Raw genomic sequence first — 27,121 nt, 5'->3', positions numbered from 1 at the left:
AATTTATTTAATAAATATGAAGGTTTTGAGATTTTCCTTTTTATCTTTTGTTAGTTTGGTAACTTGTCCTTTTAAGGAACTTTTTGTTTCATCCAAGTTGTCAAATTCATTGGCATAAAGTTGTTAATAATAGTTCTTTATTACTATTTAAAAAATGTCTTTAGTACCTATAGTTATTCCCTTGTTCATTCCTGAAATTGGTAATTTGTGTCTCTTTTTTGAAAGAGAATTTTGTTAGGATTTATTTATTTCATTAATTTTAAATAAATAAAAAAAGCCAAAATACTTTGGCTTTACATTTTCTTTTCTATTCTTTGTATTTCCTGTTCCTGAGGAGGATTTCTGCTCTTTGTTATTTTCCTCATTTGGCCTCCTTAGTTCCTCCCCCCTCCCCCTTTATTTTGGGTTTAACTAGCTCTTCTTTTCCTGGTTTCTTAAGGTAGAAACAGATCCTTAATTGTAAATCTTTCTCCTTTTAGTATAAGCTTTTACTGCTTTGTCTGTGCCCCACCAATTTTTATTATATTTTCATTATCATTTCAGCTCCAAATATTTTCTTATTTCCCTCTTGATTTCTTTTTGACCTTGGGTTATTTAGGAATATGTTGTTTAATTTCTAGGTACTTGCGTACTTTCCTTTATTTTGAATGGCTATTGCTTTCTAATTTAATTCTTTTGTAGTGCTTGGGAATTCAGTCTTTGGAATTTGTTGTGACTTATTTTATAGCCCAGCATGTAGTCTGTCTTGGTGAACGTTCTATAAACACTTGAAAAGAAGTTTTGTAAGTGTCAGTTAAGTTAAGCTGATCAATAATGTTCTTATCTTCTATAGCCTTCTTGAATTTTGTTTGTTTAATCTTACTGTCCTCCATACTTAAAGGGCATATTAAGATCTGTAACCACGATTGTGGCTTTATTTATTTCTCCCTATATCCAGCTTTGGCTTCATGTGTTTTGAAGCTCTATTACTAGGTATATACACCATGTAGATGGTTTTGTCCTGATGAATTCACCCTTTCACATTATAAAATCTTACAGGTTACCAGCTGGTGCAATTTCTCTTCAGATTGAAGAACTTTCTTTAGCATTTCTTGTCATACAGATTTGTTTCTAGTGAACTTTATTTATTTGAGAATATATATTTTTTTCAGCTTTGTTGAGGTATAATTGACAAATAAGATTGTAATATGCTTAAAGTATACTACCTGATGATTTGATATACATAGACGTGTGAAGGGATTTCCACTATTGAGTTGATTACTACATTCATCAGCTCACATAGTTACCCCCTCCAGGTTTTTTTTTTTTTTTGGTGAGAATACCTAGCTCTATCTTTTTTAGCAAATTTCCATTATACAATATGGTATTATCAGGTCTAGTCACTATGCTACACCATTAGATTTTCAGACCTTACTCATCTTATAGCTGCAAGTTTTACCCTTTTAGCATCCCCTCCCCTACCTCCTAACCCCTAACACCCTAATAGCCATCATTCTACTCTGTTTCTGTGAGTTAGCCTGTTTTTTTGTGTTTTTTTTTTTTTTTTTTTTTAATACCATGCGATATTTGTCTATGTCTGTCTTATTTCTTAGCATAATGTCCTACAGGTTTATCTTTGTTGTCACAAATGAGAGGGTTTCCTTTTTTAAGGCTGAATAATATTCCCTTGTGTATGTATCACCTCTTCTATAGCCATTCATCCCTGGATGAACACTTTGGCTGTTTCCATATCTTAGCTGTTGTGAATAGTGCTGCAGTTAACATGGGAGTACATACATTTCTTTGAGATAATTACTTCGTTTCCTTTGGATATATCCAGAAGTGGGATTGCTGGATCATATGAAAGTTCTACTTTTAATTTTTTTCCTCATTAAACTCTGTTTCAATTGGTCTCAATTTTGTGACAAATTTTTGGTCAAGTGGTTTCCATTAAAAAGTACTAATCTTCAAAACTACTAACTTAAACCTACTGCGTGTGCACACGCATACACACACACACACCCACACACAAAATGGTCCACAAAAATCTTTTTTCTGTTTGAAGGTTTTACAAAGCAATGCATTGTTGTCATGGCCAATTGAGGCAAACACTTCTGATGCTGTTCTTCCACCAGCGGTTAAGACTGGGGTGGCAGGTATTAGGGATAATATCCATTTTGCCTTCTCAGCTTTCTGAGCAGACTTGGTGACTGTCAGCCCCACCTGCCTTCTGGTCCACTGCTTTGGTGACACCCACAGCTGTCTGTCTCATGTTACAAACAGCAAAACAACCAGAAGAGGATAGTCAGAGAAACTTTCAACACACATAGGCTTGCTAGAAACCATATCAGTGATAGCAGCATCACCAGATTGCAAGATTTTCTTCCAACTTCTTTTCATAATGACGGTCCATCTTCTCCTTCAGCTTTGCAGATTTGCAAACAGTATGAACTGTGTGGCATTGCAGCACATGTGCCCTGGTTTGGCCTGCATGGCTTGGGATAATCACCGGGCCCATGCAGCCAGCTCCTTCCACTGGTGGGGCATTTTTGCTGTCAACAGCCATGTTGCCTCAATGAACATATTTGACAGACATGCTCTTGCTATTGAAGCTCACATTGTCTCTAGGAAGAGATTCACTCAAAGCTTCAGTCATAATGTTGACAGGAAAAAAGGTGACCACCACGCTGGATTTGAGAAAAACAGTCTAAGGGCTTGTCAGTTGGATGAATTGGTTGCAGGATGCAATCCAGAGCTTGAAGCATTGTGGTTCCACTAGCATTGCCATCTTTATAGATTATTTTCCATCCCTTGAATTACATCATGCTAGTCCTTGGCTCCAGTATATTGTCATCTTTTCGACCAGAAATTGGCATAAATGCTGCTGTGCCAGTGTTATATTTTATTAATGTAGGTGGTGACTTCCTTACCAATGTTCTTATATCTCTTCTGGTTGAAGGGTGGTTCAGTGGAATCCACTTATTTTAACACCAGCAATTGTTTTATACCCAATGTGTAGGTTAAAAGGGCATGTGTGCCCATTTTTGAAGATACTTGCTTCAAGTTCATCTGTACCAGCAGCAATAATCAGGACAGCACAGTTAGCCTGAGATGTGCCTTTGATCATGTTTTTGATAAAGTTTCTGTGTTTTGGTACATCGGTGCTGGTTACATAATACTGGTTGGTCTCAAATTTCCACAGGGAGAGGTCAGTGGTGATACCATGCTCACGTATAGCTTTCAGTTTACCCAAGATAGATACATACTTGAGGAAGGAGCTCTTTTCCATCTCGGGAGACTCCTCAAATTTTCTGATGGTTCTTTTGTTAATCCCACCTCATTTGTAGATCAGATGACTAGTAGAGGTAGAATCTGTGTGTCCAGTGACAACGATGTTGGATATGAGTCTTTTCCTAATCCATTTTGGCCTAGGTTTAGCAGTGGTTTTCATGACACCTGTGTTCTGGTGGTAAACCCATTGCCAAAAACTATTTTTAAATTATTGAGGAACCTCCATACTCTTTTCCATGGTGGCTGTACCAGTGTACATTCTCATCAGTGGTGTACAGGGATTCCCTTTTCTCCACAATCAGCAATTGCTATCTCTTACCTTTTTGATAAGAGACATCCTAACAGTTGTAGGGTGATATATCATAGTAGTTTTGATTTGCATTTCCCTGATGATTAGTGATATTGTGCATGTACTTGGCCATTTGTATATCTCCTTTGGAAAATACCTATTTAAATCCTCAGTTTATTTTTTAATTGGGTTATTTGTTTTTTTGCTTTGAGGTATATGAGCTCCTTGTATATTTTGGATATTAACCCCTTATTGGATAATGTGGTTTACAAATATTTTTTCTCATTCCACAGGTTGCCTTTTCATTTTGTTAATGGTTTCCTTTGCTGTACAGAAGCTTTTTAGTTTAATGTAGTCCCACTTGTTTATTTTTGCTTTTGTTGCCTTTGTTTTTGGTGTGAAATAAAAAAAATCATTGCCAAGACCAATGTCAAGAAGCTTACTCCCCTGTGTTTTCTTGTAGGAGTTTTATGGTATTATTATGTCTTACTTTCAGGTCTTAAATTCATTTTAAGTTGATTTTTGTATGTAGTGTAAAACAGGGATCCAGTTTCATTCTTTTGCATGTGGCTGCCCAGTTTTCCCAACATCAGAAAATGCCTTTTTTAAAACCTTTATTTGTGATTTTTTTTTTTTTTTTCCTTTCAGCAATTTAAGGATGTTTCATTGTTTTTGTTTTTTGTTTTTTTTATGTCAGGGAGAGGAAGAGAGAGGGAGAGAGAGACAAACATCATTGATGAGAGAGAATCATTGATCCGTTGATCGGCTGCCTCCTGCATGCCCCCTACTGGGGATCAAGCCCGAAACTTGGGCATGTACCCCAACCGGGAATTGAACCGTGATCTCCTGGTTCATGGGTCAGTGCTCAACTATTTAGCCATGTAGGCTGGGCTGTTTCATTGTCTTTTGACTGTCAGTTTTTCTAATTAGAAATCATCACCCATATTGCTATTCCTCCTAATATAATGTCTTTTTTCCCTCTGATTGTTTTTAAGATTTTCTTTCTCTTTGAGTTTGACTTCAGTATGTCTAGGTGTGATCTTCTTTGTCTTAATCTTACATGGTGCTTGCTGGACTTGGAGAACTAGAATAATAGTTTTCAATAAATTTGGGAAAATTTCATGCATTTTCTTTTCAAATATTATTTTCTTTTCTATCTCTCTCTTCTTACATTAGAGTGCTTGGCATTTTCCACAGGTCACTGAATCTCTCCTTTTCCTTTACACTTTTTCCTGTTCTTCATATTGGATACTTTCTATAGAGCTATATACATGTTCACTGACTTCAGCTGTCTTCTGTCTTCTGTTCAACCCAGTCAGTGTATTTTTGATTTTTAGACATTGTACCTTTCAGTTCTAGAATTTTCATTTTATTTCTGTTTTTATGATTTCAGTTTTGCTTTTTAGGATAGTCATATATTCCTTATGATTATATATATTTTTAATAGCTTATTTGTTAAAGATTCTTTCAAATTTTTGTTTACTAATTCTGATCTAGTTCATCTTGGGGTGCATTTCTGTTGTCTTTCTTACTTGACTAAGGGGCTACATATTTTACACATTTTTTTTAAACGGGTCTAGTTATTTTTATAATATCCTAGGTATATGGGTAATACATTTTAAAGACTTTGGATTTTGTTCTGTTCTTCTGATGAATGTTGGTGTTTTGTTTTGTTTTTTGTTGTTTTTTAAACAGGCATTACTCTTGTTTCCCTCTGGTGGGCAGCAATTGAAATCACTGCTTCTGCCCTGGCCCACGTGGCTCAGTTGGTTGGAGTATCATCTTGTAAACCAAAAGGTTGCGGGTTTGATTCCTGGTCAGGTTACATACCCAGGTTGTGGGTTCAGTCTCAGTCGAGGTGCATGCAGGAGGCAGCCAGTTGATGTTTCCCTCTCACATGGATGTTTCCTCTCCTCCCTTCCTCTCTCTGTAAAATCAGTAGAAACATATCCTTGGGTGAGGATTAAAAAAAGAAATCCCTGCTGCTTTCCTCCTTCAGGCTGTAATCTATGTGCTACTTGGAGCCTCCTGTGCACCCTGGAGTCTAAGGTTTTCAGTAAAATTCGTTCTGCCTCTGTGGTTCCCTCCTCTCCAGGATTTTATTCCTCTCTTTCTAGCTACTCTGTTAGCACAAAGCTCCATCCTCTGATTCCTCAGGCCGTAGACTGTGGCTTTATGGTTGCGTTTTAGCTGTCTTGTGCTGGCTAGGTCGGACTGTCCTCTCAGATGAAAACTGAGTATCCAATATATGTGTGTATTAAATGAGTGATTTTGAAGGCCTCTGAAATAGCCTAGTGAATTTTTATAACCTTTATAAAACTTCTCTCTAAAGTTACTGTCTGAAGACTTTTTTCAATTTTTTTTTTATGATAGCTTTATTCATATACTATACAGTTTATCCATTTAAAGCATAAAATTTAGTGGTTTTCAGTATAGCCACATAGTTGTGCAACCATCACCACAATCAGTTTTAGAGCTTTCATCACTGCAGAAAGAGAAGCCATACGCATTAGCAGTCCCTCTCCATTTTCTCCCAGCCTCCAGCCTCCTCTCCAGCCCTAGGCAACTACTAATCTACTTTATATCTCTGTAGATTTGCCTATTCCAGACATTTATATATAATTTAAATTATATAGTATGTGGTTCTTTGTGATTGGCTTCTTTGACTTAGTATAGTGTTTTTAAGAATCATCCATTTTTGTGGCATGTGAGTACCTCATTCCTGTTTCCTTTTTCTTTCATGCCAAATAATATTCCATTGCAAGATATACCACATTTTATTTACCCTTTCATCAGTTGATAGACTTGAGTTGATTCCACTTTTTTGGGTATTAACTACTAATGCTGTGAACATTGATGTATGTTTTCATGCGAATGTAAGTTTTCATTTCTCTTGAGTGTATGCTTAGGAGTGGAATTGATGAATAATAGAATTAATGATCTATGTTTAACTTTGTAAGGAATTGCCAAACTGTTTTCCAAATTGGTCGTAACTTGTACATTCCCACCAGCAATGTACAGTGGTTCTAATTTCTCCACAGCCTCTCTTAACACATTTTTTTTTTTCCTTTTTTGTTATAGCTTCCTAGTGGGTATAACATGATACCTCATTGTGGTTTTGACTTTCATTTCCCCAGTGACTGACATATTTCAAAATTGTATTTATTTTTTTACTACCGAGTTGTTTTTTATATATTTTAGATACAAGTTTCCTATCAGATACACTGTTTGCCAATATTTTCTCCTTTTCTGTGGGTTGTCTTTTTACTTACTTGATGGTGTCCTTTGAAGCACAGAATTTTTTCAAATTAAATTTATTGGAGTGACATTGGTATATAAAATTATGTAAGTTTCAAAATTCTTTGATATGTCATCTGCATATTGCATTGTGTGCCTACCATCAAAGTCAAATCATCTTCTGTCACCATATATTTGACCCCTTTTACCCTTCACTTCCCCCTCCCCCCTTCCGTCTAATAACCACTATACTGTTGTCGGTGTCTATGAGTCTTTGTTTTTCTTGTTTGTTCATTTGTTACTTTCAGTTTTATATCCCATGTGTGAGTGAAGTCACATGGTTCTTAACTTTTTCTGACTTATTTCGCTTACCATGATATTTTCAAGATCCATCTATATTGTCGCAAATGGCAATGCCTAATCTTTTCTTGTGGCTGCATACTATTCCATTGCATGTATGTCCCACATCTTTTCTATCCAGTCCCTATCACAGGACACTTTAGCTGTTTCCATGTCTAGGCCATGGTAGATAATGCTGCAATGAACATAGGGGTGCATATATCTTTGCAAATAAATGTTTTCAAAATTCTCAGGTAGATACCAGAAGAGGGATTGCTGGGTCATATGGTAACTCTATTCTTAATTTTTCGAGGAGTCTCCGTACTGTTTTCCATAGTGGCTGTACCAGTTTACATTCCCACCAGCAGTGAATGAGGGTTCCCTTTTTCTCCACAACCTCTCCAACACTTGTTATTACCTGTCTTGTTGATAATAGTCATTCTAACAGGTGTGAGGTGGTATCTCAGTGTAGCTTTGATTTGCATTTCTCAAGTAGCTAGTGAAGTTGAGCATCTTTTCATATATCTGTTGGCCATTTGTATGCCTTCTTGGGAGAAGTATCTGTTTAGGTCCTCTGCCTATTTTTTAATTGGATTGTTTGTTTGGTGTTGAGTTGTATGAGTTCTTTATGTATTTTGGATATTGACCTCTTGTAGGAACTGTTGTTTCCAAATATCTTTTCCCATTCTGTTTGTTGCCTTTTTGTTTTGTTGGTGGTTTATTTTGCTGTGCAGGAGCCTTTTAGTTTGATACAGTCCCATTCATTTATTATTGCCTTTACTTCCCTTGCCTTTGGGATCAAATTCATAAAATCCTCCTTAAGACCAAGATCTATAAGTTTAGTACCTATTTTTACTTCTATGCAATTTATTGTTTCAGGTCTTATATTTAGGTCTTTGATCCATTTTGAGTTAATTTTTGTACATGGAGACCAACTATAGTCTAGTTTCATTCTTTTGTATGTGGCTTTCCTATTTTCAAGATTGCAGTTCTGAAAAAACACGAGTTACAAGAAAACACTGATAGACAGTTTAATGAACTCAGAAATAAAATCAGTGAACAAAATGAGTACTTTACCAAAGAGATTGAAACTTTAAACAAGAACCAAGTAGAGATTGTGGAGATGAAGAGCTCAATAAAAGAGATCGAGGATGAGCTGGCCAGCTCAGGAAATGCTGAGCAGCTGCAGGAAAGAACTGGTGATATCAAAGTAGAAATCTAGAAATAACTCAGAGGGAAGGAGACACTCGAACCTAAAGAAGTTTTTAATTTTGATTAAAACCAAGTCAAATTGATCTTTTGTTTTTCTGTTGCTCATGGTGGTGTATCTAAGAAGGCTTTGCCTAACCCAAAGTCACAAAGATTTAATCCTATGCTTTCTCTGAAGAGATTTATAGTTTTATCATTTACATTTAGGTACGTAATACAAGTTGTCCCAGCACCATTTGTTAAAAAAATTATATTTTCTCTGTTCAAAAATTATTTGACCATAAATGTAAGGGTTTATTTTTAGACTCTGAGTTTGATTTCATTGATACATATATCTGTCCTCATGCCAGCACCATGCTATCTTGATTATGTAGCTTTATAGTAAGCTTTCAAATCAGGAAATGTGAATCCTCCAACTTTGTTCCTCTTTTTCAAGATTTTTGTGACTGTTTTGAGTCTTTTCTGTTTCCATAAAATTTTATGATCACCTTGTAAATTTCTGCAAAAAAGCCAGCTGAGAATTTGATAAAGATTGCATTTTATTTGTAGATTGAATTGGGGAGTATTGCCATCTTAATATTATCTCCTATCCATGTCTTTCCATTTATTTAGATCGTCTTTAATTTCTTTCAACAGTGTTTTGTAGTTTTCAAAATACAAGTTTTGTACTTCCTTTGTAAAACTTATTTCTGAGTATTTTATTCTTTTTGATGGTATTGTTTACAAGCGTCTTTTAAATTTTGTTTGCCTGTGTATGTATGTGATACATCTCCCCTACCCCTGTCCTCTCCTTCTTTTTGTTCTGTTATAATTCCAGTGTTCCATTAATACCATGAAACATTCAGAAAACAGTTATTTGACCTCTTTCAGCAATCACGTGACATGCTTTTTGGTGTCAGTACTGTAACACAGGCATTGGGATATAGAATTGATTAAATCTCATGTGTCCTCAAAGAGGAGACACAAATGTGATATCTGAGGTTTAATACAACAAATATTAGAATGATGTAACGGAAGCATTGTAGAAGGAAGGATCAGGGAGACTTTGTTAGAAACAGTAACATTTAAGCTTGACCTCAAAATATTGGTAAGGATCTAACAAAACTGAAAAGACTTTCTGTTTAATTGAAACAAGATCAAGGAAATCATGAGGCATAAAAGCACTTGGCTGTTCATAAGAGGTGAACAGTTCATACGGTAGGTTTCAGATGACTAAGGGAAATGACTGAGGGCGAAATAGGAACTATAGAAGAATCTCGTTTTCATAGGTTTTAATAAAATGTTAAGAATTTTGTGGGCACTGGAGACCACTGAACAGTGTGTTGTCACGGGAGATTTTTTTAAATGAGGGGATGGTGTTGATGAGATCTGTATTTTGGAAAATTAACTCTGGTGTTTGCTGAGAGTGGATTGCAGTGGAGATTTAGTAGGGGCAGAATAATCAGAACAGCGATTTTCAACCGGTGTGCTACAAGAATTTTTAAAACATGCAGTACCTGACTGTTTAGTCAGGGGCACCGACCTCTTTCCCCTTAGACTGTCAAATTAAAAAATGACAACAATAGCCACTTGGTGTGAATGAATCAAAATTATACCTATTTTTTGTTGTTGTTAGATCAGCAAAAAATATAATTTTGGTGTGTCACAGTATTCTAATTAGTTTATCTGTGCCATGAGATGAAAAAGGTTGAAAATTGCTGAGTTAGAAGTCTGTTTCAGTGTCCGGGCAGAGAAGATGAAGGTCTTAACTAGGGAAGCAACAATAGAATTGAGAGGAATAGTTGACTTTGGGTTCTGACCAGCAGATTCTGAGTATTCAGGGGATTCAGTAGGAAAGGAGGGGAGTCTAGATAACCTTGAGTTGTCTCGTTTGGTTTATTGGATGATGGTAATGTGTTTCTGGTTTTTCTCTTTTTGTTGTTGCTTTGCTGTTTTAATTTTATTAAATAAATCACATAGGTTTGAGTGCATCATTGGCCATGAGATTGAACTCAGTCCCTAGCCCCCTCCCTTTTTCCATAGGACATCAGGTTTATATCACATGGCTCAAAACCCCAACCCTCTGATCACAGGGTTGTTCTTTTGGTTTGGCCAGCCATGATACTGAGTTGTCATGAATATTACATACCTATAATATTGAGGGCTTATGAGTAACAAAGACTCTCCTTGGATTTTTAGACTCCCTCCAGAAACCAGGGACAAAGTACAGTCACAATCTTTATTATACAGCATACTCCAAACTCACTTAGCTCTCTCCTCTGGCATCCATCTCCAAGTTTCCAGATTCTGTGTGTAATCTGTCATTATCTTGATAGTTGTAAAGTTTATAACTTCCTTTCCGTCTTCCTCTTCCTTCTCTGCTCCCCAAACACACATCTGCCTCTTTGCAGCCTTATGGCATTTGGTTAAACCAGTGATCAGTTCCTGCATTGATAGGATGATATAAATCTTGTTTCTTTTGTCCCTTTTGAAGGTTTCAAGAGCCCTTATTTTTGGATTGATCCCTTTTCATGGGATCTGTTCTTTTAGGGATAAAAATGTTTTCCCTCTGCTGTTACTAAATTGGGATCAAAGTTGACAATACTCTGGAAGTTTTGTTTTTGTTTTTCTATTACCTGCTGTGTTAGTTTGCTAGGACTGCCATAGCAAAGTCCAAAAGACTGGTGGCTGAAACGAGAGAAATTTATTTTCTCATGATTCTGGAGGCTGGAAGTTCAAGGTCAAGGTGTCAGTAGGGGTGGTTCTATTTTAAAAAAATATATTTTTACAGATTTTTAGAGAGAGAGGAAGGGAGAGGGAGAAAGTGAAACATTGATATGAGAGCACATCAATCAGCTGCCTCCTGCACGCCCCCTACTGGGGATTGAGCCTACAACCGGTGATGTGTCCTGACCAAGAATCCAACCAGCAACCTTTTCGTACCTGGGAAAGTGCTCAACCGAGCTGTAGGGCAGGGTTGGTTCCTTTTGGGACTTCTCTCCGTGGCTTGTAGATGGGTGTTTTTTCCTGTGTCCTCACATGGTCTTTCTGTGTGTATCTGTGTCCTAATTTCCTCTTCTTATAAGGACACTAGTCGCACTGAATTAGGTGCCCTCTATAAGACCTCATTTTACTTTAATCACCTCTTTAAAGGTCTAATCTTTAGCTACTGTCACATTCTGAAGTACCTGGGGTTAGGACTGCAACATGATTTTTTTGGGAGCGACACAATTCAGCTTGTATACTTGTCTTACCTGTTTCCTCTGGATCTTTTTGTTTATCTGATTTCCATCTCTCTTTCCATATTTCCCTTGACCATATTATAGTCTTCGGTTGTCCTTGTATGTTTTAGAGTTAGGCTGTGAGGAGCTGGTTGGTTTAGTTTGTGTAAAGGCAGTTTGCCTATAAGAGGCTTTGCCATCAGGTAATCTGACTGCAAGTAGCCCTTCCCTTTCTGGGGCGGACCCTTACATGTCAGGATCTTTGGTTCTTTTTTCCTAGGGTTCTTCAATTTCTCTAGAGAATAATATTCTAGTTATCAGGACAGGGTGTGGAGGGCGCTTATACACCTTGCTGACAGTGGTGATAAGTGCAGGGTCAGGAAGAGGCCTGAGGAGTTCCACAGTTTGCTTTGCACATTGACACTTAATTACCCCTATTTTGCTTGGTATCCCTGAGTACTGGTCCCTTGCTTTTTAGTTTCTTCAGGGACTAAACTAATTCCTGCCTGACTGCAGGGTAAGGGCAGGGGCCGGCGTGTCTACTCCTCACTATACAGAGATAGCTAACTAGCAAGTTCCTTCTCTGTTCTGAACCTCACCCTCATCTTCTGGGGCATCTGAAGCCTTGAGCACTTAAGGAGTTCTGCAGTATTCATTAGTGGGGTTTTATTATTTATTAGTTGCCTATGTGCTTTCCTAGAATCATCCTATGTAATCTTAATTGTAACCTTCTGAAAGGTTCTGTTAGCTCCTTTTTACACACATGAAAACAGAGGTTTAGAACAGAATTAGTGAATGGGAGCAGCAGGACTTGAATACAGGTGTATTCAACTTCAGAAACTCATTTTCTCCAGTTCACACTTCTGCCTTAGTTTTGTACAATGTTCATATATTGATTTGAACATATTAAAAAAGAATTGCTATACTAAGTATAATACAAAAATAAAGTGAAATTCAGCACACCTATCGGAATATAAATATAATTTATTTTTTATGAATACAATGAATCAGAATATCTCCCTTAAACAACTTTGGGACTAGAACAGTTTCTAGCATGTATCTGGGATTCAGGTGTAGTCATGGAGACAAATGGTGACGTTAGGTTCTGTCTGTCATGGTGTTGAACATTCATAGAACTAGGGGCTTGGTTTTCTGTTATTTTTCTGATATTTTCTTCACAGGACTAGCTAGAGTGTTCTTAGTAAATTTAACATTCAGTAGATGTTGGCAGACAACTGAAAAATTCAGAATTTCATGTTTAAGAATACTTTTTATGTTTTGGTACCTAATATCTAGAATTCTTGTATTTTGAGTCAGTGCTTTATCTCTGTTGGCATTAATCCTTTTTTTATTTCTCTTTTAACAGATTCCCTTTGTAACTAGATCTCCACTTTGCTCAACAGAGCACAATGTCTCGTTCACGACAGCCCCCCCTTGTGACAGGCATCTCTCCAAATGAAGGGATACCATGGACCAAAGTCACGATTAGAGGGGAGAACCTGGGGACTGGCCCGGCTGACCTTGTAGGTAAGAGCAAGACTATGCTGTTATCCATGGCAAGTATATTTTTATGTTGGACAGTTGATGCAAGGTATATTATTTTGAAATAATGAAGGTGATAGAAAAATATTACTGTGGTCTGTACAGAATAATCTGAATAAAAATGAAAGAATTACTTGATTTTCTGATTTTTCTGTTAAAAATCATTATTTTATCAAATCTTGTCTATATTGTCTTTCACCAAGCCCTTCAGAAAGTTTCCCATAGCTGAGCTGTGCCTCCGTTTCTTCCGCTTTGCTCTCCTGCTTAGGGTGCCTACATAGTCTCCCAGCTATTTTTGCCCTCTTTAGCTTTCCTTTCGTTGTACAACCGTCTGTATTCCTTCTCAGGTGCTCTGTGAATTATGCCTCTTCTGTTCCTTATTGCTCTTCAGATTAAGCCTAAACTCCATCTCCTGGTGATATCACCACTAGGCTCTTACCCTCATTCCTCCTAAAAGAGTCCCTCCCATCGAGTGACCCGTAGATCTTACTTGTTTCCTTTTCTCTGCCGTGTGGTTGCTCCCTCGTGGTGGAGAGCACCACACTGATCTGAAATGCATGGCCTCTGCCTGCCGAGCCTGGGGACTTCAACCAAAAATCTTCAGACTCACTCTCACCCATGCTAATCTACCTTTTTATTTAGGCTCCCCTAATATTTACATATTTAGAGCAAACTAAGTTTTAGTTTTTAGGGTCAGTTTATGTTTTTTAATTCTTTTAAGCTCAAGGATATGAATGACAGAATACTATGCATCCAGTTGATACAGCACAAATATTATTAGATGTTGGTTTGCATAGTGTGTTTCTCTCCCTTGGTAACATGGAAGCCTGTACTTTGACTTACTTAAACGTTGATGTTTGTCAGTGGTTCTCACTGTGGCTTTTCTTAATCTCTTTTAGAACTTAAAAAAAATGCTCTGGCCCACTAAGTCTTTTTTTTTTTTTTTTTTTTAATATATCTTTATTGATTTCAGAGAGAGGAAAGGAGAGGGAGAGAGAGCTATGGAAACATCAATGATGAGTCATTGATCGGCTGCCTCCTGCACACCTCCTGCTGGGGATCGAGCCCGAAACCCAGGCATGTGCCCTGACCGGGAATCAAACCCTGATCGCCTGGATCCTAGGCTGATGCTCTACCACTGAGCCACGCCCTGTGGGCCCACTAAGTCTTTTTTAAAAAAATACAAATGAGTGTTAGATACAGCCAGGGAAGAGAGCAAATTAGAAATATAATTGTATGGTCAGTTAAGATTATTTTCCTCTGAACTCTGTGTGAGGTTATACTGATCCATTGAGAATTAGAAAGGGAGAGACTCTAGTATATGCTACTGAATATACATTCTCATTTCCCAAATACATTTATCTGGATTCAGACAGTCTCTTGACTCTTTTCTTAGTTTGGTAAAGTACTGGAGATTATGAGTTGGAACTTATTTTTCTTGCATTATAGCTGCTGATCGACGGATTGTTTTCGGCCATTCAGAAACCCCTTTGAAAAGAGAAAGTGAACTGAAGCTTCACATTATGTTTATTAATAACTTAATTTTACACTTCCCAGCTAATTCTTTTTGCTAGTGTTTAAATATGGCTCACTTTATATTGTTTCTCTAGTTACAATTTTTGAGTCTTCAGTAAATAAAAGTTAAGTTTTTAATCTTATGAAGATAGTCTTATCTAATCCCATCTTGATTTTTGATATAACTCATTTCAGAATTTTCTTTATCCAAAGTGGAAAAATCCCCGGAATGTATGGAAAGAATCCATACAGATGGAGGTTATGTCCCACATTTTAATTGGCAGTCATTGTGAGCTCCTAAACATGAAGGTTTCTAGTCTATGTAAGTTATAATCTTGCTTTAGCTTCAGGCAGTGCTATTCTTATTTGACTAAATGTGTATTACTTTTATAAACCTTGGTAGTTCAGCTTTCAACCTGCCTATGCATTGCCAAGAAACCATTTTTTAAAAAAGCAAACTTAACCTACTAAATTGTTTAAGTGTTTTTAACTCAGATGATATCTACACTAGCCAAGTAAAACACTATAAGAACACTTTATTTGGAATTCTACAAGTGACTTAAAAAAAAGATGTTATTATATTTCACAAAGCAGATTTCTTAGCTTTCAGTAACTTAGCAAAAGTGTGCTTAAGAACTAGGTCTTATGATCTTATTGAATTCTCATGACATTTAAAATGATCCATTTGAATCTATGTTTAAAATTATATGGTGATTATTAATTTTTTTAGTTAAAATGCAGGATACACATTAAATCAGAGGAACACTGTTAGCAGGTATGGCCAAATGAATCTAGTCTTGTTCTGGGGAGTATTTTTTCAACATGTACCATTACGGATATCTATTCATGTTTGCTCGTTTTAACATGTTTTTAAGACTTCATGTCTCTGTGGCTGGTAGCTGTTCCCATTCCTCAGTTTTAATCATAAGATAGTTCTCTAGCAGGGAACTCACTTTAGGAATGACTTCACAGTCAGCTGACATTTGTTGTTGAGTTTTTCTCCTTTCTGAAGTTAGTTAATATTTAAAATCACAAGAACCTTTTTGATGTAGTAAAATTAAAAAATACTAAGTTATGTATTGACCTGAGTAATATAAAAATGCCTACCATCTGTAATTAAACAGTTTGTAAATTAAAACATTTCCCATTCATTTAAAAAATACACAGACTGATATATGTATGCATAAAAATTATTTGAGCAAACATGCGTTGAAGTGTTTCACAAGTACTTATCTTGGAGATGGAAAGGAGTTCCAGAGATGCTTTCAGTCTCTTAAATTGTTTAAATTTTTTGTAACAAAAATTGATTATCAGAAAAGATATCTAAGACATTCCCATTTTGAAAAAAAAATTGAATTATGAATACATTTAAAAATGTGTGAATGTTATTACACATTTTAAAAAAACAACAGAAAACTTGATCTTAAAAGAATCTTTAAGTGCTTTATTAGTAAAACAAAATTTCAAACATGAATAAATAATAGATGTTTTAGGGAAATCTCTAAAATTCATTATTTCAATAAATGTCTTAAAAATGTAGTCGTTTTTATTCCTTCATTGTTAATATAACATTCTTACTTAATAGTGCTTTAAGTTGTAACAGAGCATGAATCCCTCCCAATGTTTTTTCAACCAAATTAGGCAGGTGTTCCTGGAAAAAAAATTATATTTGCCAAAACTTGACTGCTGAGCAGTATACACAGTTATATAGTGAGAAAGGAAAGTGTGGATTGGCTGGGTCTTCACCATACTTTGAGTTATTTTCTCCATAAATATTTATTATATTGGTACCTGTTCTGTGGAAATGGGAAGTAGAGAGGAAATCAGTTAGTAGACTAGTGGCAAGTTCTCTCGGTGTTCCACCTGGGGCCATGTCTTCCTCACTGAAATCTTCCAGTGCCTCCCTGTTTGGTTACTGCCTAAACTGTAATTTGTACGGAATCAGGGCCTGAGCTGCCAGGCATGAGCTGACTTTTCGGAGTGCCAGTTTATTGTGAAAGCAGAATGTAACTTTGTGACAGTATCATTAGGGAAGCACTGAGGCAGCATGAACTGTCTTTAGAGGAATAATAAGCAGATATGAAAAATGAAATAGTAAATCAGTAATGCCTGAGAACACTTACTGGATTTACCAGACTCCAGGCTATGCTTAAAGTAAAGTATCTACTTTATTTAGTTCATTCTGTTACACCATGTATAATTGAACACTAGTAAAAGTTATGCAGGTTATTTTCAGGAAGGTGTATAAATGTTTTTAGAGAATGATATATACATTTACCCTTTAGAATTTTATATCAGTATCTTAGATTTCTAATAATAACAGTAAATTCCCTTCTACTACCCATGAAAGCAATTTAAGATTCTCATAGTCTAAGTGATCTAGAATGCCTACACATTATTATTATGGGCATTATTATCTAATTCCATTGATATTTGAAGAAACTTAAATATAATCTAAAAGAAGTCTTAAATGTTAGCGTAAAAGATTAGACAAAAATCAGTAGAGACTGGTATATTTGCAAATAATATTGGGTATATACAATAATAAAAATAATTATTGAACCTTGTTATTGCTTTATTTGTTTTTCAGTTCTTGAAAAGGCCTGTGTTACTAAGAGAAAGCAAAATTGTTTTCAATGTAATAGACATGATGAGCTCTTACAGTTGTTCTTTTGAACTTTGTTATATGCATGCTTTTATTTTCAGGTTTAACAATTTGTGGACATAACTGCCTCCTGACAGCAGAATGGATGTCTGCAAGTAAAATAGTATGTCGAGTGGGACAAGCCAAAAATGACAAAGGAGACATAATTGTTACAACCAAGTCAGGTGGCAAAGGAACCTCAACAGTCTCTTTCAAGCTACTCAAACCTGAAAAAATAGGTATTACCTTTCATCATGTTATTCTGAAGATGAAAATTTAAATGGGTTTTGTCTTTTAAAATTTAGAACTGGTAGATTAGTCTAAAATTTACCTACTGTTATATCTCACTAACTTAGATTCTGTTTATGTTTATTTTGACAGGAATGGTATATTGGTTAAAACTTGTATTACTTTTGAAAAGGCACCAAAGGGTGATGATCCTGACAGAACTGTCATTATAAATTCTTTATAAAATCTTTTCATTTAACATTTTCATGTGACAGTTTTAGTTCCTTGCTCTTGAATACATTTTTTGAATATATATTTTTTTCTTCTGTTATATGGTTAAGATTTGAGGTGGAATGTCCTCCTGATTTTGCCAAATTAGCAATGATATTATCTAAATAACTGCTCTTTTCTTCCTTTTTCTCCATCCTTTCAGTTCTGGACAAAGTGTTGCTTTACCTGGAGGTGCTTTATTTCTTCAAACTAAAAATAACTCTTTATTGTACCCCATAGCACTTTACATGTTACATTTTTATATAGTTAACACCTGCTTTCTCATATTAGATGGATTAAGAACATGGTCTGAGGACCCAGACTGACTATTAATCTGGTCTCTAGCACTACACACTGGAACTTGAATGCCTACTTTGTTTGTGGGTAAAAGTGGAGTAATCATATTACCTACCTTACAGGATTAAATGAGTTAAAAGATACATGTAAAGTGCTTAAGATAGCCCCTTACACAAAGTAAGTGTTCAATAAATTAATAATTTTTCTTTTTTTAAATTAAATTTATTGGGGTGACATTAGTTAATAACATTTTATAACTTTCAAGTGTATAATTCTGTAGTATATCATCTGTATGTTGTACTTACTGTGTGCTCACCACCCAAAGTCTAGTCTCCTGTCACCATATATTTGACCTCTTTTACTCTCTTCAGCCTCTCCCCCATATCCCTTCCCCTCAGGTAACCACCGTACTGTTGCTTGTGTCTATGAGTTTGTTTTGTTTGTTCATTTGTTGCTTCCTTTTTTATCTCCCACATGAGAGTAGTATTCTATTGTACGTATGAACCACATCATCTATATTCAGTCATCTGTCAAAGGACACTTGGGTAGTTTCCACGTCTTGGCTGCGCTGTATAATGCCCCAATGAACATAGGGGCACATATATCTTTATGCATAAATGCTTTCAAATTATTAGGGTAGATGCCTAGAATAGGGGTTGCTGGGCCATATGCTAGTTCTATTCTTAATTTTTTGAGGAACCTCCATACTGTTTTTCATAGTGGTGACAGCATGGATAGATCTTGAGAATATCATGCTAAATGAAACAAGTTAGAAAAAGTTAAGAACAATATGATTTCACTCATATGTGGGATATAAAACTGAAAGCAACAAATGAACAAACAAGAAAAATGAACAAACAGAAACAGACACAGAGAGCAGTATGGTAGTTACCAGAGGGCAGGGGGTTGAGGGGGACCATAAAGGGTAAAGGGGTCAAATATATGGTGATGGAAGAAGATATGACTTTGGGTGGTGAGCACACAATGCAATGTACAGATAGATCATTTATCATAGACTTGTATACTTGAAACCTATGTAATTTTATCAACTAATGTCACCCCAATAAATTTAATTTAAAAAAAAGAATTAAAAAACAGAAAAAAATTTCTTACCAGCACTGTATGAGGGTTCCCTTTTCTCCACATCCTCTTTAACACTTGTTATTTCTTATTTTATTGATAATCATTCCAACAGGTGTGAGGTTATCTCATTGCGGTTTTGATTTACGTTTCCCTTATAGCTAGTGAAATTGAGCATCTTTTCAGATATCTGTTGACCATTTATTTCTATGTCTTTTTGGGAAAAGAGTCAATTCAGGTCCTCTGCCCATTTTTTAATGGGAACAATTGTTTTCTTGTTGAGTTGTATGATTTTTAAAATATATTTTGCATATTAGCCCCTTATTGGAGGTGTCCTTTGCAAATATTTTCTCACATTCAGTTGGTTGCCTTTTTGTTTTGTTGTCAGTTTCTTTTGTGTGCAGAAGCTTTTTAGTTTGATGTAGCCCCATTCATTTATTTTTCTTTTTACTTCCCTTGCCCTTGGGGTCAAATTCATAAAATCCTTTTTGAGACCAAAGTCCATAAGGTTAGTACCTATCTTTGACTGTTTCAGGTCTTATATTTATGTATTTGATCTGTTTTGTGTTACTTTTTGTATAAAGTAGCAGTGTTACATAGCAGTCTAGTTTCATTCTTTTGCATGTTGTTTTCTAATTTTCCCAACACCATTTGTTGAAGAGTATTCCTTTTCTCCATTATATGTTTATGGCTTCTTTGTTGAAAATTAGTTGCCCAAAGATATGGGTTTATTTCTGGGCTCTCAGTTTTGTTCCATTGGTTCATGGATGTGTTTTTTGGCAAATACCATGCTTTTTGATTATTTTAGCTTTGTAGTATCACTTGAAATCAGGGAGTATGATACTTCCAGCTTTGTTCTTTTTCCTCAGGGTTGCTTTGGCTACTCAGGGTTTTCTGTGGTTCTATAAAAACTTAGGGATTTTTAATTCTATTTCTTTGAAAAATGCCATTGGGATTTTGATGGGGATTGCATTAAAATTTGTATATTGCTTTAGGTGATATGGCCATTTTAACTATGTTAATTCTTTTAGTTCATGAATATGGAATATCTTTCCATTTCTTCATGTTGTCTTCAGTTTCTTTCAACAATGCCTGGTCGTTTTCAGTGTATACGTCCTTCATATCCTTTGTTAAGTTTATTCCTAGATATTTTATTATTTTTGTTGCATTTGCAAATGGAATTGTCGTCTTTTTTTTTTTTCCTTCCTGAAATTTAATATTTGTATATAGGAATGCAATGACTTTTTTATAATGATCCTGTATCCTGCAACTTTACTGTACTTGTTTATTGTTTCTAATAGTTTTTTGGTGACATCTTTAGGGTTTTAATTAGAAAGAATTACATCATCTGCAAAATGTGACAATTTTACTTCTTCCTTCCCAATTTGGATGACTTTTCTTTCTTTCTCTTACTTGATTGATCTGGTGAGGTACAACCAGTATTATGTGGTGAAAGTGAACATCCTTGTCTTGTTCCTGATCTTAGAGGAAAAGCTTTTAGTTTTTTACCATTGAGTATATTAGCTGAGGGTTTATCATATATGGTCTTTATATGTTTAGGGAATTTCTTCTATACTCATTTTGTTGAGTAAAGTTTTATTAATCATAAATGAATGTTGCATCTTGTCAAATACCTTTCTGTGTTTTTGATAAGGTTGTATGATTTTTGTCTCTTACTTTGTTAATGTGGTGTATCACATTCATCGACTTGTATATGTTGAGCCATCTTTGCGCCCCTGGACTGAATCCCAGTTGATTGTGATGTATTATCTTTTTAATGGATTGTTGTATTCAATTTGCTAGTAATGGTTTAGGATTTTTGCATCTATGTTCATCAGAGATATTTGCCTATAATTTTTTTTTGTGTGTGTTATCCTTACCTGGTTTTGGTATCAGAGTAATGTTGGCCTCATAAAATGAGTTAGAAAGTTTTGCCTCTTTTTTAATGTTTTGGAAGTGTGAGAAGGATAGGTGTTAAATTTTCTTTGAATGTTTGGTAGAACTCCCTGAAGCCATCTGGTCCTGGACTATTACTTTTTGGAAAGTTTTTAATGACTTTCAATTTCCTTACTGTGGATTATTTATATTTTCCAATTCTTCGTGGTTCTATCTAGGAAGGTCATACATTTCTAAGAACTTGTCTCTTCTAGGTCATTGAATTTGGTGCTGTATAGCCTTTCGTAGTGTTCTTGTACCTTCTCTTTCATTTCTGATTTTATTTTTTATTTTTTCCTTAGTGAATCTAGCCAGAAGTTTGTCAATTTTATTAATCTTTTCAAATATCCAGCTCTTTGCTGCATTAATTTTTGTATTGTCTTTTTGTTCTCTATTTCATTCATTTCTGCTCTAATTTTTATTATTATTTTTTTCTTCTAGTGACTTTGGGCTTCGCTTTTTTCCCCCCTCCGTAGTTTTTAAAAAATTAAAAAAAAAAAAAAAAATCTTTATTGATTTCACAGAGAGGAAGGGAGAGGGAGAGAGATAAAAACATCAATGATGAGAGAGTCGTCATTGATTGGCTGCCTCCTGCACACCCCCTGCTGGGGATCGAGCCCTCAACCTCGGCTTGTGCCCTGACTGGGCATCGAACCATGATCTCCTGGATCCTAGGTTGATGCTCAACCCTGAGCCAAGCTAGGCCGGGCCCCCTCCCTAGTTCTTTACAGTGAAATGTTAGGTTGTTTGTTTGAGATTTTTCTTGTTTCTTGAAGTAGGCCTGTAATGATGTAAATTTCTCTCTCATTACCACTTTGGCTCAAAAATTTATATATATATTGTATTGTCATTTTCATTTGTCTTTACGTATCTTTTCATCTCTTATTTCATCTTTGACCGAGGCATTGTTTAGTAGCATGTTGTTTTATCTCTACACATCATCTATTTTCTTTTTGCAGTTGATTTCCAGTTTCAAAGCATTGTGTTCAGAGAATATACTTGGTATGTTGTCAGTCTTCTTAAATTTGTTGAGGCTAGTTTTATGCTCCAACATATGGTTTGTCCTTGAGAATGTTGCAAATGCACTAGAGAAGAGTATATATTCTGGTGTTCTTGGATGAAGAGCTTTGTAAACATCAACTATGTCCACTTGGTATAGTGTGTCATGTAAGGCTGATATTTCCTTATTGATTTTCTGTTATGATATATATCTATTGCTGTCAATGAGGTATTTAGGTACCCTACTACCATTGTGTTTTTGTCGATTTCTACCCTTAACTCTGTTAGTAGTTATTTTATATACAGGGTGGGGCAAAAGTAGGTTTACAGTTGTTCGTATGGAAAATAATAAATAATACAAGAATAAACTTTGTGTTTCATGTACTCACAGTTGCAAACCTACAAGCCCCACCTTGTATTTTAGTGCTCCAAGGTTGGGTGCATATGTTATAATGTGTTATATCTTCTTGATGGATTGTCTTTATCATTGTAAAATGATTTTTTCTCTTTTTACCTTTTTTTTCTTGAAATCTACTTTGCCTGATATAATTATGGCTACACCTACTTTTCTATGGATGCCATTTGCTTGGAGTATAATTTTCCACCTCTTTGCTTTGAGTCTGTGTTTGTGTTTGCAATTGAGCTGCTTCTCCTGAAGGTAGCATAAAGTTAGTTTCGGTTTTTGATCCATCCCACAGCCCTGTGTCTTTTAATTGGTGAATTAAGTCTATTTACATTTATGGTGATTATTGATATGTGAGGATTTTCTGTAGCCACTTGATCTGTTTCCTGGTAGCTGTGTCTCCATTTTTGTTGTTGTTGGTTTGTTTTTTCCCTTGTCTTTCTGTTTATTTCAGTTTGGTGGCATCCTATGATTTTTTCCCACTCCGTTTTCTCCTTTTTTATGTATGTGTCTCATTTCTAGATTTCTTTTCTGTGGTTACCATTAGGTTTATACAAAAAAAGTTTCCTGTGTGCAAGAAACTCTGGTTGCATCTTATCTCTGGTTGCATCTTATCTCTATTTACCTGTGCAAGTTCAGTCCCCACCCCCCCCCTTTTATGTTTTTGTTGTACAAATTATCCCTGTTCATTGACTTCCCAATAGCAGTAGCTGTTGTCTTTTTCTTTTAATGTTTTTACCTCTTTTTAACCTTTGTGTTATATTTCAGTGTTTAATACCCTATTCTGAACAAGGGTTGAAATTTCCTGCATCTGTTAGTATCTTGCTCATAGTTTTGTATTCTTATGTCTTTTTGTTTCAAGTAGAAGATTACCTTTCAGCATTCTTGTAATGCAGAGCTTGTGGTGGTAAATTTCCTCAGTTTCTGTATGTCTGGAAAACCCTTTATTTTTTTTCTTCATTTCTAAAGCTGGATTATTTTTTTGGATATGATTTCTTGCTTTGAATATTTGATTCCTCTTTGTCCTACCTTTAGGGTTTCTGCTGAAAAATCTGATAATAATCGAATGGGATTTTCTTATAGGTTACCATCTTCTTTTCCCTTACTGTCATGGGAAGTCTTCCTTGTTAATTTTTAACAGTTTTAATATAATGTGCCTTGGAGTAGGCATTTTTGGATAGAGATAATTAGGTGTTCTGTTAGCTGTTTGGATTTGGGGATCCAGTTCTTTCCATAGGGAAATTCTCATGGATTATTTGTTTGAATAGGCTCTGGTCTCTCTCCTGCTTCTCCTTCTGGTGTTCTCCTTATTCTTACTATGCTGTTTCTAGTGGTGTCAGATAGTTCTTGTAGATTTCTTTCAGGTTTTTTTTTTTACTCTCGAGTTTCTCTCTTCTACCACCTGACTCATTTCTGGGTTACTCTTTCCTGTATCAATAATTCACTCCTCTATCTGGTCAGCTCTGTTGCCTAAGCTTGCTAGTTCATTATTCATTGTTTTTATGATTTCTTCATCTATAGAATTTCTGTTTCATTCCTTTTTAGTTTCAGTCTCTTTGGTGAAGTACTCCTTTTGTTTGTTGATTTTATTTCTGAGATCATTGAATTGCTTTTCTGAGTTTTCTTGTGTCACTCTGAGTTCTTTTAGAACTGCAGTCTTGAATTCTGTTATTTAAATCACAGTATTTCATGTCTTAAGTTTATTTTCTAGAGATTTTTACTTTCTTTCTGAGCTTCCTTGGTTATTCATTGTGCTTGATGGGTTATTTCTCTGCCTGTGCATTTGTAGGAATGAAAACTTTTAAAAAAAGTATTTTTGACATTTCACTGTTTAGCAGGTTGATAAGTGGATGTCTTTTGTTTTACAGTAGGTGGTGCTAAAGCTCCAGTTTTTATTTTCTCTTATGCACTGCTGGGGCTTCTGGGATCTTTGTGCAACAGTACAGCCTGTCCTTGGAATATTCCTGGTATTTCCTAAGGAGGTGGGTGATCCTGCCCAGCCTAAGTCTTGGGGCACCACTCTTGAAAATTCACAGTGGTTGGCTGTGGTTCTTCTCATTGTTCTCAGTGCTGCTTTCAGCAGCCAGAAGCTTTCAGGCAAGCTGCTTTGAGTTGACCCAGCTGCCTCTACCAGGTTGCGTGGAGATGGGTGCAAAAGGGTTTGGTGGGGGAAGTGGTTTCGTGAGTGTGAGGTTCTGCTCTTCCTCGTGTATTTAGCCACAACGAGTACAGATCACTTAGGCTGGAAGTTTTTTTCTGCCCTTTTGCGATCTTCCGAGTGAGAATTTTCTGCCCGCCAGGCCACAGGTGTGGGTGGTTCCCACATCTGCCGAATCCTTTGTGAAGGCTGGTTGTGGAGCTCTTTGACTGCTCCCTTCTCTGCCCCGACCCAGGGCCTAGCCTCATTGTGTGTCAGCCACTGAGGCCTCGTTGCTGTTTCTGCCCTTCTAGTTTGTCCAGTGGTGATTACACTTCACCCCTTCACTGTTACGGAGCCTCTGCAGGTAGTCTCCCCACAGCTTCCCTTTCTGTCTTGTCCCCTCCCTCTCCTGTCTCCATTGCTAGCTGAGATGCGCCCTCCTTCAGATGTTTCAGTGCAGGACGTGTTTCTGTGTCAGCAGGGAACCCTTTGTTGAATTATAACTGTCCAGCTTGTAACTTTAAGGGAAAAGACCTGGAGGTCCTGTCTTAACTGCTCTGCTGCTAACCAATAGTTTTTATTTTTCTCATAGTAATTTCTGAGCATGGCCATCCTCCCTCTTAAAATAAGAATAATGTCAGATTCATCTTTTTGGTTCTATAATGTCTTGCACATGATCAGTTCTTGATTAATATTCGTATAATGTAGGAATATCAGAGGTGCAGTGACACCCAGACTGTACTTCTCTCTGGTATAGAAAAGTAAATGATTTCACAAATTGTTTTTGCTTTCTGTCTTAGAGTATAGAGCTTTTCTACAGCATTATCTTCCTTAAATTCCTAGATTTTTTTTTTATAAATAGAAATTTAAGGAATTCAAGGGAAAATTGAAAATGGAACTTACATATGTACATATTATATGTGTATGCATACATGTGTAAGTATGTATACAATATCACTGTTTTTATGTACTCATTTTTATATTACACCTTTAAAAACTGAACTATGCAATTAAATAAGGAACTTGTTTTATGTTTTCTGGAGGAACTTAAAACATTTTGACAGAATCCAGCATTATTTCATGCCATATTTATACAGCAGATAAAGACAACTTATTTGGAAAGTATTTTATTCTGACCTCTCCCCTGCCAGGGCCTAGCACAGTGTAGGCTCAATAAAGGCTTATCTAACTGAACTCAGAAGTATCTGGACTTAAGCATAACCCCTCACAGAGTCTCCTTCCTGTTGTATCATGGAAGAAATGTGAGTGCTGATAAAATTAGTGGATCACAAAGGATCATGCATCTAGAAGTTGCCTGGGATCAAATATCCTTCCTTCATGAAGCCTTCCCAGTTCCCAGCCCCTCCTCTCTGCTCACTGGTACTTTGCCCATTTTCTCTTGCAGTCCAGATCATAAGAGAGTAAACTGTTAAGTTATATGCCAAGATGAGTGACAAGGAGCCCCAAAGAGGATGTGGTGCTGTTTTCAGAGGTCATATTTTTTTCATAGGAACTACCGAGTCATTTTTCCTGAATCTGAGTCAGTCCCATTTTATAAGCTATGCATTCCTTGGAAGGTGTTTGGTATCTTTATATAAGGAATTGTTGGATATTTTATTGAATTTACCAAATTAATTGTAATTTTTTGGTAAAATACATTTGTTTTAGCAGAAATTTTTATTAGAGGCTTAATTTGTTTTCTCTATTGAGTAATGTTCAATGAAACCATGAGCCAAAAGGTATTATTTTTGTCTTCTTAAAAGTAGATTTTTAGTGTGTTTAATTAAGCCACCAGGCATTAAAAAAAATTTAGAGCCTTTGTGTCCTCAAATTTCTTAAAAATTACCTTAGCATGCATTTAGATCCTTAAAAAATAAAGCAATTTGCAAAACTTAGAAAGTTCCTGGAGGTGTCTGTATCTTACTAAGGATGTGCTCCTTGTTTTGGTAGGTATTTTGGACCAGTCTGCTGTGTGGGTTGATGAAATGAATTATTATGATATGCGTACTGACAGGAATAAAGGAATTCCTCCCTTGTCCTTACGTCCTGCTAACCCACTTGGCATTGAGATTGAAAAGTAAGTACCATTTTTCCTTCAGTTTCCTTTATTTTCAGTTGATAAAAAGTTTTATATATTTAGAGAGTCAAACTCTGGAAACATCAGGGAAGCACGATTTAAGACACCTTCATTGTTGGGAGACTAGTGTTATTTCTGAAATCTCATCAGTTTTGCTGCCAATTAATGTTTCCATTAATTAAAACTTTGGGCGAAAACTACTTACCTTTTTAGTTTTTTGAATTTACATTTCGCGAAGAAAACTATCTTGAAATTTTTAATAACTAATTCTTTAAAAAATCAAAGTATAGTTGACATACAGTATTATGTTAGTTTTAGGTGTACAACAGTGATTTAATGTCTATATATACCTCAGAAAGTGATCACCATGGCAAGTCTGGTAACCTCCTGTCACCATACAACATTATTGCGATACTCCCTATGCTGTACATTACATCCCTTTGATTT

General features: G+C 35.9%; 1 protein-coding gene across 2 annotated transcripts in view; it reads left to right on the top strand.

Annotated features, from left to right (window-relative positions):
• The window catches only part of EXOC2 (exocyst complex component 2), a 193,093-nt gene that overhangs the window by 28,671 nt on the left and 137,301 nt on the right, over nt 1-27,121 (top strand). For both annotated transcript variants that reach the window (XM_081143631.1, XM_081143632.1), the window contains exons 2-4: nt 12,911-13,071; nt 17,308-17,484; nt 26,548-26,674. In XM_081143631.1, the coding sequence (XP_080999757.1) occupies nt 12,954-13,071; nt 17,308-17,484; nt 26,548-26,674 (422 nt within the window). In that variant the 5' untranslated portion in view covers nt 12,911-12,953. The remainder of the gene's footprint in view (nt 1-12,910; nt 13,072-17,307; nt 17,485-26,547; nt 26,675-27,121) is intronic.

This window comes from Miniopterus schreibersii (assembly GCF_964146895.1).
Source record: "Miniopterus schreibersii genome assembly, chromosome: 8".
NCBI lineage: Eukaryota > Metazoa > Chordata > Mammalia > Chiroptera > Miniopteridae > Miniopterus > Miniopterus schreibersii.
The sequence above is the reverse complement of the archived record's forward strand: the minus strand, read 5'-3'. Positions and strand labels throughout refer to the sequence as shown.